The sequence below is a fragment of the Ptychodera flava genome, chromosome 1, assembly GCF_041260155.1.
Source record: "Ptychodera flava strain L36383 chromosome 1, AS_Pfla_20210202, whole genome shotgun sequence".
In the NCBI taxonomy this organism is placed as follows: Eukaryota; Metazoa; Hemichordata; class Enteropneusta; family Ptychoderidae; genus Ptychodera; species Ptychodera flava.
In genome coordinates this window covers 20897163-20917517 of record NC_091928.1, presented here as the reverse complement: position 1 = coordinate 20917517, position 20355 = coordinate 20897163, and the positions used below count along the sequence as shown (strand labels likewise).

Genomic DNA, 20355 nt, shown 5'->3' with positions numbered 1-20355 from the left:
TTGCTGGTGTACATTGTTGGTTTTTAGTTGCATTTCAAGACTGCAGATCGCTGATACTTTACATGGATTTATCGAAATTACATACACGAATCGACACCTATTTTACGCACTGCAACCGAATGCAATCATAAATAACGGATATTTACCCTTTTATTTTACTTAACACATTATAAATCCGACTTACACCGTGGACATTAAACACATTTGCGCCCCATATTAAAAGATCCATACAGTGTATAGCCTTGTCCTGAGGACAGCGTGCAACTAACCTCCTGGAATGTCATCAAGGAACAGCTCTCCAAACACTTGAAAATAAGGTTTGTAGAAAATGTCACGGACGGCGAGAAACGATATACCCTCTCCTGAGTGTTCGCCAAGTAGGGCTTGAATGGCGACGCCGTAGCCAACGAGGAAAACCATGAAGATAATGGTGAATTTGAATGTCGTGAAAAGCTGCATTAGAAAATAAGATTTATGTTTTGAAAGAAGCTGCATTTCGTACAAGAAGAATTACAAAAATAGCCAATTTACAAGATAAGTTTTGAAAAAATGACTATCTTCCAAGAAGGATAAAACTTACCATATGTTTGATCATTGACACCCATGGGCCAAATACTTCAGTCGCCGAGTACAGGCGTAGAACTCTAAAGGCAAAGAGGGCGTAATTGACACCATAGCATATACGACCAAGGAGTCTTGTTGCAGTAAACCATCGACAAAGAAACGCTACAATTGAGGTCACCATGGCTGCCATTGCCAGTCGGTTCCAGGTGAATTTTGACCACTCTTTGAAGTGTTTTCGGCGGCTGAAATTTTGTTCTGGACTGTACAGGTTAAACATCTGTAACAGACACTTATTGTAAGAATCATATATTATCACCGGAAAGAAAAGGTATTTGGGGTTCGAGCAAACTGGAGATTTAGACGTTAGATGGGTAGAACTGTACGTTTTCTAGGGTTGTATAAAGGCTATTGGACAAATTAAAACAAATAATCATAGTACTCGATTTGTATTGACCTTTCTATTTCCTTAGACTTTCCAGGTTTTCCGATCCACATATGTTAAATAGGTGAAACCAGGCAGGCACATGCGATAACAAATTTTCGAAGACGTTTTTGCTATTTTTTATCTTCATCTTTAAGTTTGTTTAAAATGTTCCTTGAACGATTTTGCCATAAACGAGTTATTAATAGGACACTCACAGATATGTTATAAATTATCGGCTGATATCCCTTTCAATGTTGTTTCTCCTATAATTTCGAACCATCAGTTTAAGCTCTAAATTGGATATTTCTATGAACTTAGCAGTATTGACATTGTATTATATGTTACAATTGTGAATTATGCAGATACTATTGATAAAGTGTTCAGGTCGTCTTGACTGCACTGCAAAGATAAATAAATCGCTGAGTTGGACAGCCTAAAGAGACACGACGGTGACTTCAATAGAATATGTTCAATAAAGTATTTGGGTTTGGGTGCCCAGCCCAAACAGCCTTTCCTGCCCATAGGCTCATGGAAACTTTAGGATCGCTTCACTCTCGCAATTTAATTTCCCATTTCTCAACCACAGGAACGGCTCTATGTGACCTCAACTACCTATTGCAATGGTATGTTCATGGGCCAACATAAGCATTATTACACGGCCTGTAAGTTGAATTGCGATGCCGGCAAATCCAAAAAAGACATAATTATAAACTATTCAATAATCTACTTTGCTAGAGGCCTAGAATTGTTTATTATAGTGACTTACAACTCTGTGAGTTTCCTCGCCCAATTGGTTTATAAGTCACCATTTAATTAACATTAAAAAGTACTGATATTGTTCATACTTACCGCTCTCGCGATTTCAATGAGGATGGCAAGAATCCACACATGAGCAACAAAATCGGCCAGAGGGAATGTGCTGCCCAGGTGACTGAAGGTCAGCACATACGCATATAATAGCAGAAACATAAAGTATGATACCTGGGGGTATATCAAAAGGACGTAAGTAAGAAAGGCAAATTAATGATTAAAGGAAAAATTGGTAACATAAACGTAATTATATGTCTTAAGGCGATGTACTTAACGACAATTTGCTTTATACGACAATATGCTTACGTTAAGCCTTATACTTAGGCTACATCTTTTATCCCTATTGGTACCGAACAAGGAATTTAATCCACAAATATAGCCGTAATCTGTTGTTATTTTGATAGTATTTTCGGTTAGGCCAGAAAGAAAAAAATAAATTGTTCATCGGAATCGCCGCTTCTACTTTGCCCGATTTGGAATTTTTTTATGATTTCGGCAAATTCATACTTCTGCATTGCAAATACTTAAGTACCGCCGCTGACGGTGCCCTACACTTGCATATGGGATTCTAAATGAGACTTCCGACGTGTCTGCACTGAGCTCTGTCAACACATTGTTGCGACGTCTGAATTTTGCAAATCACGACACAAACTTTCTATGATATTGTTGAGAAAGATAGTGTTGAATTCAATAACCAGTATCAGTGTATCTTGTCTGAGATATTTCTGGTTAGCCTAAAATGGGAAAAGATTATTTTGCCTTGTCTGCATCCCAGCAAAATGGTCCGAGGGACCGCGGTTACCTTGGCAAAAATAAATAAATAAATAAATAAATAAATAAATAAATAAATAAATAAATAAATAAACTTTCGCTCGCCGCTCCTGAATCTTGGTCCGAAAATCCGATGAACAAGATTTTTTCTCTGGCCAAACTGCATAAGATTAAAAATACTTCAAATTTCGATATACAAAAACAAAAACAAAAAACCCTAAGATGTTTTTATCGAGTTTAGCACAAGAGTCAGAGGAGGTGTTGGTCACATAATGAATGGGTTTATATTAGCTTTTGCTTCCCATCGTATATTGTTTCCCATTTACCATTATCATATTTGAAAAGACATGCCATCATAACTATGCTATCCTTTTATAAACTGCAGATCAGTCTGAAACAAAGTTATAGAAATTTACTACATTCTACATTCATTTGATAACGAATACAAGGCAAATATAAGGTGAATCCAACTGGGAAAGTTGATAAATTATAATGCTAATACTTACGCAATGCATGGCAAAGTTTGCAATCGGAGAACTGTAGAACGCTTTGCATTTCTTTAAATAACGACCAACTGCATGTAAAACACATAATACGAGCCGTGATAGTTCATTCGAACATAGTTTCTCTCTTTCCTAATATGTTGCCGAGGTGAAGTCAAATAAATTTGACTCAGAAAGAATTGACTCTGACTATCATTTCATGAAAGTGTACAGTAATAAACTTACACAAGGAAGGCGACATTGCAATATATTTTAAGCCTAAAGAATGTTGTCACACAATTGCGCTTTCGATCAGCGTAAAATGCTTTTGACCCCTGTCAAGATTGCCATCTATCGTAATAAAAATTACAGCTGGTTACAAGAGTGTTGGGAGAGGTTAAAGGACTTTCTAACAATGCTACGTTCAAATATATTCTATGTTGGCATTTTTCGCATAGGTCGTAAGTTATCGTGACTTAAACTGAAAGCAAGTACATTGGTTTAGTGTTTACGACATGTTCTAAATAAAATAATGTAAGACCACTAAGTAGATGAATGTTGCCGGAGGTCTCAACTTTAATATATGGACATATAAGACTAATGATCTGCATCCAATAATCTGTTACAACGTATATATAATTAATGCCTTAATTAGTCGATATATTCAAGTCTTTGCACAGTAAAATATCTGACTTTGTGGTGATCAGATTAAATGTGTGAGTCATTTGGGTTTACCATTTTGTGAATCATTTAGTATGCAAACATCCTCATATCCTTCAATACTTTGTACCAGAGGTATTACCTTTATCCCTCACGGTCATCTTGGCATCTCCTGATCCATTGTTTTGTGGTTGGCTTTCCGGTTGTGATGTACCTTCTTCTGGCTGCTTAGTCGAGCTAATGGCGTCATCAGTATCTTGTCCTTTCTTCCGTGTTGGATCTTCAGAACCGTCAATTTTTATCCAATCAGCGTTGGCAAAAATCCAGTAAAATGGCGTTGCTAAGACAACCTGAGTTCAGAAAAAAAAAACTTCATGTAGAAAATTCAAAACATGCATCACTGCAAAGCTTTTGCAAAGATTACAATTATTGTATTTCTGACTGCGCTGTTTTGCCTGAAAATTCATTTACTTATGTCAGTGATGTGCACGGCACTACGTCTTGGATAGACCATTGTATTTCTACTTATGGTGCTCATGAATGTATAGATTCTATCTCAGTCATGTACGATACGATCTCTTCAGATCATTTACCTCTCAGCATAAATTGTGACGTTGGTATTTTACCATCAGAATCTACCCCTAAGTCTGACTCCGGTAAAGTTGAACAAACGATGAAATGGGCTAAGATCACTGATCAACAGCGTAACACTTTCTATGATATCTCTGATAGGCTTCTGGGAAAAATTAATATTCCTAGTAATGCGCTTTGTTGTAAAGATATTCATTGCAAATGTAAAGAACATGTTGATAGCATTTCTCAATTCTATGACAACATCATTGATTGCCTGTACTCAGCCGGAACGCAGGTGATACCAGGCGTTAAAATCAATGGGAATCGCATTGTTCCTGGTTGGAATGACTATCTTAAGGATGTTCATTCAATTGCACGTGATGCCTTTAAATTATGGCGCGATTGTGGAAAACCCAAGCATGGACCTTTGTTTGATTTTAAACGTCGAACCCATGCCCGTTTCAAGTATGCGTTGAGAGATTGTCGACGTAACAAAAGTCAAATTATTGCTGATACTGCTGGAAAAAGTCTCCGTTGTGGTGATCAACGCCAATTCTGGCGTTCAGTTAACAAGATTAATGCTAAGACTCCACATCCAGGCCCAGCAGCGTCAACGGCTGCTGTGGAGATTCAAATATCGCCGAAATGTGGCGGGAACATTATTGTAACCTCTTTAATGATGTGCATAATAACAGGGATCAGAAGTTTGTTTTGGATATGATAGATGATTGTGTAATTGATAATGCAATTCTTGTTTCTCCTTATGACATTTAGTGTGCAATTAGTAAATTACAAAAGGGTAAATCAGCTGGTCCTGATTCACTTTCAGCAGAACACTTTATTCTTGCTAGTACCAAAGTGTCAGTTTTGCTTAGTATGTGCTTTACAGCAATGTTGGTTCACGGTGTATGTCCAAACAGACTTTCTGAAACTATTTTAGTCCCGATTATCAAAGATAAGAACAGTAATATAAGTAGTATAAACAACTATCGTCCGATAGCATTATCGAACATTGCTTCTAAGATAATGGAAGTTTGTTATTTTGAGTAAAATTGAGTCGTTTCTAGAACCTTCGCCTTTCCAGTTTGGCTTCAAGAAAGGACATTCAACTGATATGTGTCTTTTCGTTTTAAAGGAAGTTATCAACTACTATAGGAAACATGGAAGTAATGTCATTGTAACTTTCTTAGATGCATCTAAAGCATTTGATCGAGTAAATCATTGGTCACTTTTAAAGAAGTTGATTTCCCGTAAAGTTCCGATCTTTATTGTTAGATTTCTCCTTGTTTGGTATAGAACTCAGCGTATTTTTATTCGTTGGGGCGACTGTGTTTCATCTGGTTTCACAGTTTCTAACGGTGTGAAACAAGGGGGAGTTTTATCACAAAACTCTTTAATGTTTATGTTGATCAGTTAAGTACACGACTTACAAATTCTTTAACAGGGTGTTATGTAGGGGGTTGCTTCGTAAACCACCTCGTATATGCTGACGATATTTGTTTGTTGAGTCCCTCTGTCAAAGGGACACAGAAGCTGGTAAATATATGTTGTAATTATGGTGAAATTTACGACATTACTTTTAATACTGGAAAAACTGAATGTTTATGTGTCACTACTGACAAGCAAGTAATGTTCGTTTGCCCACGGTATATCTTAATGGTGTTAAACTTGTTTTCGTAGAGAACAAAAAGTATCTTGGTTATATATTAACAACCCACTTCAGAGACGATGCAGACATTGAACGACAGAAAAGATCGTTCTACGTTTCAGCTAATATGCTTCTCAGGAATTCTGCTCATGTTCTTTTGATGTTAAATGTACGATATTTAAGATTTATTGTCATCAATTGTATGGGGCACACCTCTGGTTTAACCATACTGCCAGTGCCCTGAGAAAGTTGAGGGTCGCCTACAACAATGCGGCTAGGATATTTCTAGGATTTGACAAACGGAGTAGCGCAAGTGAAAAGTTTTATTACCAATAATTTGTACAACTTCGATGCACTTCGTAGAAAACAAATGTATGGTTTTATGACACGCTTATTGAGAAGTGAAAATATGATCGTTAGGCTGGTACATGATCGTCTTTATTTCATCTCTGATATTTGTAAATTGTGGATCGATTCCCTGTACCTTTGATTTTGTCTTTCTCTACTAACACAGAAAATCATATTTTTGTAATGCTTTAAGAAAATTTTTCTACATGCGAATCATGTATTATATGGACTGATTTAGTCCGAAATGAAGTGAATAAAATTAAAAAAAACAATCATTACAATAATTGTTAACTTCTTATACAAAAAGTGTAATTGTACAGTACTCTGACTTGTTCAATAAACGATAGCTAAATGAAGCGTCTATTTGTTATACAACACTGGGAAAAAGCATCCAAGAAAGAATGAACGACCAAGTCTCATCGGCGTGTGCACAGGCTACTGCGATATAATAACCGAGTCGACCAAAGCTACAATGAGGTCATAAGTGATGCTGCGTTTGAGCTAAATACTTATGGGCGAGCGGGAGACTCACCCATTTATCACACTTTATGTACCCACCTCACATAAGCTAAACCATACATCATTTGAAATCTTATGTCTTTACTTCAAGAAAATTGACGACGTGGAGCTGCAAAATAGGGTTGTAAGCGCCTAATTTGCATAACTCACACGGGTACCCCATTTGCATATATCAGATATAAAACTGCCAAATCCATTGTTAAGTACTCTAAAAATACGTTTAAACTATCGAGTCATATATCAAATGAAACGTATTTGCACGTTAAATAGAGCTATGTCCTCCAAACTTATATTGCAAATGTTCGCTTTGAGTATTTCATTATATAGCGAATATCTTGACTCATTTGTAATATTCACAAAAATTGTTTTAAATACGAATAATTCCAACATTATGGAGAATAAATATATGAACTTTGATTTGTAATTGATTTTTATTTGTTTAGGATACGCACACTGGAACCTTTCCCTGTCTCATTCCATCTAGCTGAACAAACAAGAATATACAAATAGCTGTGTGTTGGATAGCCCTTGTGCAGTATTGATATCATTTTAGTTTGAATTTCTCTAGAAATCTTGTTTTTGATGGATAATCTATTACTTGTTACCACATTTCTGTTACATCGATCGTTTCAGTTCAGTTTTTTGTAACATGTTAATGGAAGGCATAATGTTTCATTTCATGATATTTATTGGTATGTTATAAAGGGAAAACAACTCCACGCATCGTTCATATCTTAGTTCTTTGCCTTTTGTGTATGGTTTTGTGTATATTGTAAGTGTATATAATGTTTGGCTATTTTATGTAATATGTTTATTAGCCCTGGCGAGTAATCCAGTTCACAAGTAAATACTAACACCACAGTACACAAAATGCCGCCACGCAGCAACTAAGTTCGTCGGACGCCCAATTATTAGTGGCTGCTGCAGCCAAATATTCACATATCAGAATTCATTAACTATTTTCTAAAACAAATAGTGAAAGCAAAACCGAAAAACATCTCTCTTGAAACTCTGATCAAGTCAATCCAGATATACATCCCCAATTAGGAAAATTCATTACATATGCAAATAAGGAATTGGCTGAACTAAAAATGCCTTTTGACTTTCAGGAATGTTATATCATAGTATCTTTGATGTATATAGCAAGTTTAATTTAATCAACTTTGGTCAAGTCAATTGAAATATATATCTCTAATTTCAAAAGGTCATGAAATATACAAATAAGGACCTGGCTGAAGAGAAAATGCTTAATGACTTTCAAGAATGTTGTATCATAGTATCTTAAATATATGTATCAAGTTTCGTCAACATTGGTCCAGTCAATTCAGATATATCTGTGTAATTAGGAAAGTTCATAAAATATGCAAATTAGGAATTGGCTGAAGTTAAAATGCTTAATGACTTCCACTAATGTTAAATTATAGTATCTTCAATATACATGCCATTTTTTGTCAATTTTAATCAAGTCAAATCAGAGATCTATCCCTAATTAAGAAAGTTCATTAAATATGCAAATCGGCAACTTTCTTTCATGTCACTCCTTAATCCCTCTCACGGCTGATATATCTTGGTGTGATCAATATTTGTAGAAAATCTCATCAAATTCTGTGCAGTCGTTCTCAATATATATCCTTTTTTATGTAAAGTCATAAATTATGTAAATAAGTAAAAAGTAAGCAAGCTACACCCACCAAATCTATGTACCAGATTTGATTCTGATCTAATGGGCCGTTTATGAGATATCGGGCGCACAGACAGACGGACAAACAGACAGACAAACAGACAGACAGACAGACAGATATCGCTGCGACATTAGCGCATGTGTGTGAAAACGTAGCTAAAAACAAAACAATAACACCACGGACAATACTCTAATTTTCATAACAACAGATCTGAGAGAATCAAACAATCCCTTACAGAAAACATGAGTGACCTTGAAAAAGACGGAACACGAACAATCTGTTCGAAAAGAAGCTAATAAGGCTGCGTTCACAAATAAGGTGACGGGAAGGGGGTGGAGGAAATGGAATTTAAATCTTGTTTTTCTCAGATCCCCCTCAGTACCCTAAAACATTTTCAAATCCCCCCATCGATATGATCAACATTTTCAAGCGCCTCTCAATTACTATATAGGCGTATATTTATTTGGGTAGTTCTGCTCGCAGATGTTTTACACCACCTGTTATTAGCAGTTCGTAGAACATCATTCCTACGGCAACTTTTAAACGCATCAGTGGGCTTTTTAGATTTATCAGTCTATTAAGCCGACTTGAGTTCATCCAACTCTGGCCAGAGTACATAAAATAACTATCTTGAGAGACTATGCAAATTGTTAATTCTTAATTACATTTTGCCGAATTGTAAAAAACTTAGCACAATGACCTACCAATTTTTTTCGAAAGTACAAAACGTATACGACTTTCACAAAATCGACAATACTGGAAGGTTAATATTTCATCAAATAAAGGTTATAATCTCAGAAATTTTGTTTCAAGTTTTAAAGTTTTACTTTTGTGTTATTTTAAGATGAGAATGTGAAAATTTAGAAAAGCAAGCATGGTGACCCCATATTTTTTCATCAATATTTGATTATTCTCACACGCCAGAATTCAAAAATCCACTATGACTAGTACTATCAAGTCTCCTGGTCTTCCATGTGTTGCTCTGGCTTGATCCTGTGTACAGGTATGTTTCATGGTCATGAGGACCATGTGACCTGAATTCTTCTTCAGCTACTTCATAGTCAGAGCTACAGTGTATCTACCACTGCCGGTATGCAGTGACAGTAACACTGCCCCTAGGCAGTAGCAGGCCAGTAGCTGTATTAACTTTGATAACTTTGACAATATTTTTGTTCAGTTTATACAACTGCGTTTTTGTTCTCGTCTCAATAGCGTGTTGAAATGTCCAGTATTGGACTTGCCAACAAAGCCTGTGTATGCGTACTGTGCATTTGTATCATTTGTATCAACTCTAATTTATTTAACATCAATATTTATATACACAGGTTTTAGTCGACAAACAGAATAATATGTGTTTCAGCGTGCTGTATAGAGACAGCAAGAAACTGTATTTGATATATTGCATAGAAATATTGAACAAAATATTAATAGTCGTAGCTGCTGCCCCCTTACTAGGCCTACTTGTTTGGGGTTTTTTTTTACGAAAATTTATACATTTTTTAGGTTTTTCGAGATAAAAGTAATAAGATGCGACAGGATGGTTCTAGCTCTTGTTTATTTATTACTATTTTTAGAACAATTGGATAATATTTGTATGTTAGTCACCTTTCATTGAATTACCTGCCAATTGCGGAATTGTAAAAAGTAAAAGTGAACCAATTTTTTTAAGGTTCCCCTATATGGCAAAAAATTCAAGTTCTTCCATGCTACCACAAATTCCTCCACTTGTCACCGTTATTGTGAACGCAGTCTAGTCGCTTAAAATGAAACAAAAATATAAGCGTTACACTTATCAATGCAAAACTTCACAAAAGGTACAATAGCTCAAACTCCGATTTACATGAGCCTACGCTTGCAAACACACCAGACCGAACCTTAGACATTCTAACTTCCCTATGTAAAGAACAAATTGAACTTCGGTGTAGCAACATGGTAACACATAGAATCAATTGCGACAAACAAGATGCACATTTTATATTTCCGATTTGTACCTGTCATTGAGATTCATAGGTCATGATCGTGTCCGGTGAGATTGTCTTCTGCCAAAAGTTTCATGAAATTTTGTGCAATATTTCTTGATACATGTCAACACTGTCATTAACGTCTCCATAGGAAACCATTACATTAAAAAAGTGATATGTCATAATTTCATTAATATGCAAGCCACACTAATCAAACTTTAATCAGCTCTTTCCATTAGCATATGGTACCTGTCTACCAAATCTGATTCGAATCTGTTCAGGCACACACACACACACACACACACACACACACACACACACACACACACACAGACATCGCTATGACATTAGCTCACATGTGTGAACACGTGAGCTAAAATGGATCTCCGTTGGTAATGTGCAGACTAGACGAGGGTGGTCGTTAATTCAACATACAATATACGGCTGGACCTGAATCCTCTACCTCTTTCTGTCTGGGCAAATATCGCATGACTTCATAATTGACAAATCCTCCGTTAAAAAATGATGGAAAACTACATTAAGCGAAGCATAAACGTAAATCGTCCAAAGAAAGAACATCTCAACTACCGCTTCATACTAACTTCCTTAACCGAAAGCTTTATTTACTTTTCGTGTTCGTCAGTAAATTGTAATTTTTGCAAACTGGAATTGAAGTCCAAAAAACGGTCACAGATGCAAAATATTTTTTTCCAAGTCTGACTGATTTGAAATGACGTTTCAGGAGTTTCAGATCAAGGGTTTTAGTTTTCATTATCATGGTAATTTATTGGTTTACCTTTCTCTCAAAAAGGATTGTGTCGATGTGGCCATACCATTGCTTTCGAAGAGTCTTCTGACAGCAATCGAAGGACAGGAACATCTATGAGGGGCAAAAGTTTACAGTTTTCTTTTTTATTTTCAAGAAGAAAAGTTAGCGCACTAGACTAGAATGTTTATCCAGTAACTGGGAAATGTAGTTTACGGTAAAACTATTGATTGCAAAACGTTAAAAGGAGACAAAGGAGCTAAGGTAACACCATCGTGCGCTGATACAAAATTATGGTAAGATGAAAGAAAATTACTGTAACAGTGACTACCAGGGCTTCTTGGTTTGATCGATTACAAGCCGAATGGCTTGGTAGCTCTTTGCCACTCGAACTGTGAATTCAATCATATTTGCCCAGTTTCAGACCGTATAAATTGCAAGAAAAGTCACGACAGAGCGTTAAATCCGTTGTTGAATCGTATAATTACCTTGGCTTTCCCCCTTATTGCTACTTTAAGGCATGTGAAATTTCTCCAGTACTTATGTCTCTGCAGCAGGAGAGTTTCAACCTCTCCAGGATCTTGCTCATGTCCTATCTCGATGAGTCGTGTAGCTTTTGATTCGTACTCTCTAAAACATCACATGCAACGGCAACATTAGAGTAGTGTTAAAGACTGATCATAAATGTTCCAGTAAAGTCACATGATATCAGGGTGTCATGTGCGGCAATTCATCGTTCTGATTGGACAAGAACTCACTCCGACAGCTGTCAAATACAATAATCATAGCAAAACGAGCCCCTTATCTAGCATCTCAGGCAAACGACGATACGAAGTGTCCCTGTGGAGGGACACTCACCCTAAATTGGGCACACGTGTACCCTGGACATTTCGAACTGTAAAAGCACAAACTCTGCCATTTCGTCGGAAACCGAGGGGAGTACTATACTTTTACACTCAACATTTTACCAAATAAAAAATTAAAATTAAAAATAAAGTAACAGGGGTACATGCGCTTTGTCATGCATTGTACAAAATCTCGTGTAATCCCGCCTTTGTTGGAGTGTTATTTAAATTTCAAATTTTTGTGCAGCGAAATGGGAATCACTTTAAAAATACTGCCTATATCCAATGTTTCATCGTTATGTGACTTAACCCCCCCCCCCACGTGGGGAACACCAATTAATCTATAGAAAAAGTATGCAATAATAATTACCTTGAGAGACACATGTACTTTTCATGTTCCGTATGTCGCTGGGAGGGCATTGTTTTCGCTACTTTTCGGAATCCAATACTGACAACCAATGACGCGATTACTGCATCTTCTTGTAATTTAGAAAAAGCAAACTCTGCCAGGAGGAACCTAAAAGAAACGAAATAATGACAAGGATGCTTTATCCCTTCGTTGGTTGATTACTGAAATACTTCATGCAAATTCGTGATCATCTTGACTTGGTCTTTTGTTAAATAAACAAACAAACAAACAAACAACGTTAAAGCATATGACGATCAGCTCCTGTAAGCATTAAATTTCGAATTGAAGACCTCGCTAGCATTTAACTGTTTACATGATATACATATACTGTTTTAATATTTCTACGGCAAAGGATACCACGACAACAAGCGCCCTCTGAAGTGCATCTGTAACTGAAACTTTGCCAAGCAGTAGTTATCCCCTGCAGAAAGCAGACTAAGTCGTTCAAACTGAACATGACATTCCTTAACAAATTTAAGGGAAAACAGCACTCACCTCCGTGTTTCAATTGCCCAGAGGAAAATATTTCGAAACGATAGCTGATTGGCTTCCTCTGGTGTTTAGGTGATGCCATGTGGGTATGTAAAAATGTTTAAATATGATGTTATGACAAGTAACTTGCATCAGTATACGTAAGCAATATTTGTTGTGTTGAACATTAATATATTACAGAAATACTGGTGACTTTGGACCAGACCGTCGGGAAATATTATATATTATTACATGCCTCGTAGAAATCAGTGCATTGGTTTGAATAGGAACATCCGTGGAGTTAGTGGACCCGTTTCCATGACCCGGTCCAGTGAAGCCCTTCGACGCTTTCGACGTCAAAGTTCCCTTATCACTGCGTATCACGTGACCAGACAAGCAGCACGTAGTAAGACGCAGATACAGGTAAACCGCCATTTTGAAATGTGCTAGTTATTGCGCATGTCCGTACATAATGCATCCTTTTATGTCGCGTGCTTCTTAGTCTACTCTGGTAGCTGGCAATATTTCAAAACTTGTATGGTTATTAGATCCTTGGTTAAATTCTAACCATGTATGCATCATGAAACTGTGATAATTTTAGCTTTACTTCCAAGTAAAATTGAACAGCCAATAACAACGCCCCATGATTCACCCAATCAGATTTCGTGATTCGATATATGGAGGTTTCCCATTACCTGCCTCTTTGTGCTGTCACTAAGGCGGGGACCAGCCAAATGTCAAAGTAGACGATTCACACTACACTAGATGTAATATATCCATGCACGCGCACTGCTATTTTGACTTTTGTTGAAATCTGTTTGATGCGGGTCGATAATGGTAAAATTGTTTGAAAGTACCCTGCATGTAACTAAATATCATATAGCATTAACTATGAAAAGGCATGTAATTTAAATAAAATCATACCAGTATATTGATGACGCAGATGCAGATATCTAATCGCTCGAGACGTGAAAAAAAAAAACCCGTGATATATTCGCGATATACCACGGTTGGCACACGCGCGCACTATCGGCTAAGAGCAAAATCCTGTTTTGACGTTGAACGCCAGAATGTCAATATACTATAATCATATAACAGCAATAGCGCACACCCAGCGACGGTACTATACCACTTCACCAGTTCACCGGTTCACTTCATACATGCATTCGCTATTGTTCATGCATATATTTCGCGAACTCATCAAAATCTCGTGGTATACCGTTGCTGGGTGTTCTCTTTTGTTTAGTTATTGCCTGAATAAATGGGTTTATGTGACCGAAAGCAGGTGACAATTTGCTGGTCTTGTTCCCTGACCCCCTTTCTATGAAAAGGGTCAGGTATACGCCGCCATTCTATCCACGGTTATGATTGGATTTCACTATGGAGCATGTTGATTGGCCAAGGGGAGCATCTGCGTCTGATGCGTCCGCTGCAGTGTTATATGTTGTTTCAAATTTCAAAAACAACAAAAACAAACTCAATTTTGTCATTCGGATGAAGTACGCTCTTTCATAAAAATTCACCACATACGACGTTTTGCATACTAAAACAGATTTATTGTAAAGGCTTGTGTAATGTTCGTGGTTACTGTCCTCCCTGCCTTGTAGCTGAGTAACTGTCAAGGACGCATTCATTTCTAACATTCCAGCCTGACATCACGCGCCATGCGCGTCCGGAATATTGCCCAAATTCTGGGCAAAATGGCTGGCACATACGTGCATAGCTGCATACCTGACCCTTTTCGTTAGCACAGCGCTGCCAGCGGTAGGAAGGGGCAGAGAACCAGACCAACAGCCACGAGGGCAAATTGTCTCTTGCTGTGAGGGTACATAAACCCAGGTATTCAGGCAATAATATTTTTATTACATGCCTCTTCACAGTTAACGCTATATGACATTTAGTTAAATGCAGGGCATTCTAAAAAAGTATAATTATCGACCAGCATCAAACAGATTTTAATCGAAGTCAAAATAGCAGTGCGCGCATGGATATTTTACATTCAGCGTTAAACGTCTACCTTGACGTCGAAAACGTAAAAGGCTTCACCGAACCTAGTAACTATGGAAACCAGTCCATACTAATATACGTATCACATGCACAAGCCAAGAATTCATTGTTTCTGTAACGTAAAGTAATATGACATTAAACTGGTCCAATAATTATGTCCATTCATGGTAATACATTACCAGGGCCATGGAACATTTGTGATTTACAAATTTAAGTAAATCCATCCTGAACCACTGATAGTTAGTGGTGGTACCAGGTGTCCGGAATGGGTAAGCGTACCCTGCTAGCATGCTACACCCGTCAGGATTGGTCCTAAAATTGTCTAAATATTGTATGAAATGATACAGTATATGAATCACTGCAATAAATCAAAGCCGGGAATGCTGTCACTAATAATTTGAGTGACCGAGGTGTCATATTTGGCCACAATGTCGTCATATCGACCGTAGAACTTTTTTAAAGTCCTCATGAGTCTTTTGGATGTGTATCCCTGTTTCACTAATTTTTAATACCAATGAGCTGTTTTGAAAATCAGTTTAAACGAGGAGTTTAAAGGAGTTTAAACTTCTGAACTGCTTTTGGAATAATATCAATATGCCGTGGACGGGTAACGTTGTTTATCATTTCTGGTCGTCAGTCACGTAAGCGAGGAACACGGCGCTTTATGTCTGTGTACAGTGTACGGAGCAAATACCCTCACATAACGCACGTTCTGCGAAATTTAACTCAGACAAAGTTACGTATTTCTTTAAAGAACAAAAATCGACTGAATCTCGGCGCGAACACCGTGTTAACGTCGCGCCCAGCCGACCGTACCCTGGTTGCGATGCTTACGGCACGCAAGGTAATGCGACCAGCTTCGAGTTCGCTGTTTCCGAAAAGTTGTTACGTAATTCCTTAGGATCATGCAAGCGTTATACTCTTACGCTTCGTAGTTATTACTGTCGTCATCTATGAAAATACTGATTTCATAACACTACTTTCTGAGGCTTAGGGTGTAGCTTGGATGAACACTTGACTATCCTTTTTACACGTGCAGTACTCTACGCGTCGAAAGTTCAGACGACGGTACGGTCTATACGGATACGAACCCCAAATTGACTACAAAACTTAAGCAGAAGGTCTTTCGAAGTGGATGTTTTTGTAAGACTCTAAAAATTATGACTGGTTCTAACAAATTTTCACATTCAACGAATTTTTATCGCGGGAGAAACACGGGCCGCCATGTTGTTTGTTTACAAGGACGAGCACAATGCAAGATCGATGAAAAAAGTCCCGACGCACCAAAATTGATGACATACGCAGGTTGTCGTGATGTAGAACGACTAGGGAATAAATCCCGGTAAACTTGGCTTGTGCATGTGACAATGGGCCATATATAAAGAAGTTAAAATCTAGAGTGACCAAATCAAAGTCATTAGGAGCGCTATTTATGAACGCAAACGCAGGTAGTTTATAATAAAGCCAGAAAATGAAGTAATTTTTTTCTACATTCAAACAAATGGACAAAAAGAAGTAGTAGATAAAAATTTGTCATATTAGTACAGTAACTGATGTCAGAGAGGGTATGTTGGTTTGTGAACTGTAGTGACAGTACTTCATAGAGTACTTCATAGAGAGAGCCTGCTCACACGACTAGTACTATGAGCGTTGTGCTGTTTGCACTGCAATAAACACCTGCCAAAACGAGCGAAAATTTGCATTCTATCAGCATAAATACTTAAATAGCCTATTCTTGACAATAATGTAACTAATTAGACGTCAATTAGTGTAGTCAGGTTTCTTTTGCTTCTTTTCCTGGAGAAAATTGAGATGCCTAGTAACCGAATAGACAATTCGTCTTGCGGATTTTCAGTCACGCATGCGTACATGAATACAATATCACTATTTTATGTTTTAAAACCGCTTCCATGTTGTTTTCACTTTTGCTTCACCGTAGGTTTATTACCAATGAACTAATGGCTATAGGTAAAGGCTTTCATTATGAATGGCTTCAAATACGGTTCTCTTCTTGAAGGTTTTAGAGCAAGGGTATTATTAGGTGATGACATCTTGAGTGTCTTCACATTTACTCGTTTCTAAAGTAACCTTTTTGAAACTTTAGTGATTTAATCGATAAGGGAAAGTAAGGGATGCAGAGAAATTCACGAGCATCTTTGAAGTATAATGACATTTTGTTCATGCGTGACGGTAATCGTTTTCCATGCAGAGGCAGCTCAACACGTTGATGTGTACATCAAATTCACGCTAATAATTATATGTGCAGAGGCAGTCATCATGTAATTACACTCGCGCAGATTACAATTTTTCCTAACATTCATCTTCATCTTCAGCGAGTATTAGTATGTTACACAACGGATGTCTCTATATCATAGATCGACGTCAACATCGCCTAAACATATCAAACTGGCGAAACCATCAATGTATGTATGTATGTATGTATGTATGCAGTGTGCGAAATTAAGAGAAAATAGCTTCAGGTCATAAGGACCTGCACCAAGCCAAAGCTTCAGGTCCTTACAGAAAACTGCCGGTCCTCAATAAATGCAGTTGTTAACGACCATTAAAGTCAACTTCTCCACCAATACTATGCTTTTGAATGTTGTAATATTTAATTTTTCATGTCCTTTTATCAATAGAGTCAGTAAGTATTCACTCAAAAGGACTATTGTTCACATAGATGCAGAATAGTGTCGGTGAATGATCATGAATCATTTATCTACATGATCCGGAATCTGAAAAAGATCACAGCCCTCATCTTCCTCGTTGTCATGCGCACACATTTATCAATGTTTTCCACCACGGGGGAGGGGGACTATGGGACTAACAGGAAAATTTGACATTTTTTCTAGCCATGTCAAATCCCCCACTCTCGGACTATAAAATGATGTCAAACACCCAGGGGCCGGGGAATACTGGCTCATGCACTGGCTACATGTGGCTGATGAAAGCGAGAAAATTTGTCTTTCATGACTTTCTACGGGGAATGGTGTTCTCTACATTGCTGAGTACAAATGTACACTACACCAGGGCATGTGATATTGTGATTTGAAAATGGTTGGCAAGCTGAAAATCACTTCTGAAATTAGCCAACGCGAGTGGTAGAAGAGTGAGTGAATAACTTAGTACCTTGAAAACAGTCATAGGTGTATGAATAATTTTTTTATGCAAACATTGATTACAACGTCTTTTTTAAACAAGGGAGAAAATACTTGGTATGTATTTTGATATGACGTATGGATTACTTTCAACATTTTTCAAAAAATAAATATGCTTAAATGTGGCCTCTGTTGCATTCATGAAGAAACAGATGAAGTTATATTTTTAATTAAAAGGACAAGTATCGTAACTTTTTCTCGATTATAGAAATTGCAGACAACATGAATGGCAAACGCCACTCGCGGAAATGAATGCATATTTTCTGACTGAAAAGTTTTGCCTGAGCGATTGCTGGGTCTCATCGCCCTTTGAAAGCTTAAAGTTATCAAAATGACTCTGAAAAGTTTGACAGACACTCGATACTGCTGAAAACTATCGACACGATCAGATAATGATACCGTAAAATCTTAAAAGACGTATTTTTCGACATTTAGGCCTACAGCCCAGGATGACGGTGAGTTTTGCATGCCTGTCGTAAAACGGTACCGATATACATCGAAACAATTTGAAGCCTCAGAGAGTATACACGACGGATCGTGCAACTCGACAAAACTGTTATGATAAGGCCGCTCTGTTTTATAAAATGTACACTTATTATCACGTCGATATATCGTGGTAACAGTCGGCCTTGTGAACTTTGGTTAAAGACCAACGAGCAAGCAAGATGTTCTAGCGGTCCACAAACAAACATAGCGAAACGTGAACTTGATTGCCGACTGCAAGTAGCACAATTGGGCTGTCGTGTAACATCTAGTCCTTGTATCGGGCGTAGTTCAAAACCATAGAGGTAAAAAAATACCTCCATGTTCAAAACCAAATATGATTAGTCAACAGCACTGTTCTCTTAGTAGGTTTTTGTCTTAAACTCTTCTATGAACTGTTTATGTTTTGAACGCTTCAATGAAAAATCAAAGCAAAGAAAATGGAGTCAGTTTGATAAAACGAAGGGCTGTATTATGTACATTTGTGTACATGTAAATTCCAAACACTTAAAGTGTAGAATTAGTGAAGTGATACTGGGTGTTGTTGTCTTATGACACAGATATGCTAACATTACCAGGGTTACACTCACTAGAAGAGTATTATTATAATATTGTGTCGCATTATTGCACCAAAATCAATTCATTCCATCGCTAAAATGTGAGAATGTGCATGCACGGACATAATTCATACTGATCTGAATGTAATCAGCTGCACCGTGCTATGCGCGTCGATCGGAGGGATTAGACTCTTCGTACATGCAAAAAGTCGCAAGACAAAAATTACCATGTTGCGACATTGTCAACCCCACCCCCTCCCCGTCTGGCGTACCATAGAGATCGAATTCCCCACTACCAGGACTCGAAGTGCGATCAATATCCCCTGTTGCCCCGCACTCCCACGGTTGAAAGCATTGATAGGTGCATGGCATTCAAGTCTGAATCGCATGATTCAGAGTCAGTCATCATCTGCATCTGTTACAGGTCTTGACGGAGAAATTTTCATCATTTATTCCAAATTTCAGTCGGTCATAAGGACCGACATGTTGCTAAAAACTTTCGGCCCGACGAGAAATCTGTCGGTCTCGGACCGTCGGACCGACGTTAATTTCGCACACTGTATGTATGTATGTATGTATGTATGTATGTATGTATCTATCTATCTATGTATCTATCTATCTATCTATCTATCTATCTATCTTTACCCTCGATCTTAATCGTGACTTGCTACTGTATTCAAATTTTCTGAGCCTACCTTGGAATTGTAATTATTAACAAAATGTAGCACTTCTTGCGGTGGTGACACTGCATTGCAAAGTCATGCATAATTGTCACCAGTTACAGCTAATACTTGTGATTGTTTCCAAGAAAACATAAAGTGTTCACTGAGATCTTTAGATTGGTAAACCTCAGGTTTTGGCATAAATTCTGAATGTTGGTGTTTTTCAGCGGAGCTAGTGTTTCTTAGTGAAGAGTGGCAGATGTCGCGATTGCCTTATAAATCATTGAAATAACTACAAATACTCATATTGTTCTCGGTAATATCAGGTCTGAGTCAAGGAATTAACAAAGATGAGTATCAGTACAGCGATACCCGAAAAGGGAGGCAAAAGCCGCAATGAAATCCTCAAATATCATTTAACTGATCAGAGCTGACTTCAGCCATGTGCCAACACTACAAATAATTAGGTATTATTCCCTAATATTTTTCTTCGTTCAGCTTGGAAAATACGAGTGACGTAATGACCGTGTCACCACGAGTCTTCGACTCGGTCAT

At 37.6% G+C, this 20355-nt stretch overlaps 1 protein-coding gene across 1 annotated transcript in view; it reads right to left on the bottom strand.

Annotated features, from left to right (window-relative positions):
• Nucleotides 1-20355, bottom strand: part of LOC139143461 (transient receptor potential cation channel subfamily M member 5-like) — a 48405-nt gene that overhangs the window by 9236 nt on the left and 18814 nt on the right. The window contains exons 12-20 of the mRNA XM_070713800.1: nt 12958-13015; nt 12424-12570; nt 11697-11838; nt 11239-11322; nt 3854-4061; nt 3076-3143; nt 1838-1969; nt 581-841; nt 270-453 (exon numbers count right to left, since the gene is read on the bottom strand). Of these exons, the coding sequence (XP_070569901.1) occupies nt 270-453; nt 581-841; nt 1838-1969; nt 3076-3143; nt 3854-4061; nt 11239-11322; nt 11697-11838; nt 12424-12570; nt 12958-13015 (1284 nt within the window). The remainder of the gene's footprint in view (nt 1-269; nt 454-580; nt 842-1837; nt 1970-3075; nt 3144-3853; nt 4062-11238; nt 11323-11696; nt 11839-12423; nt 12571-12957; nt 13016-20355) is intronic.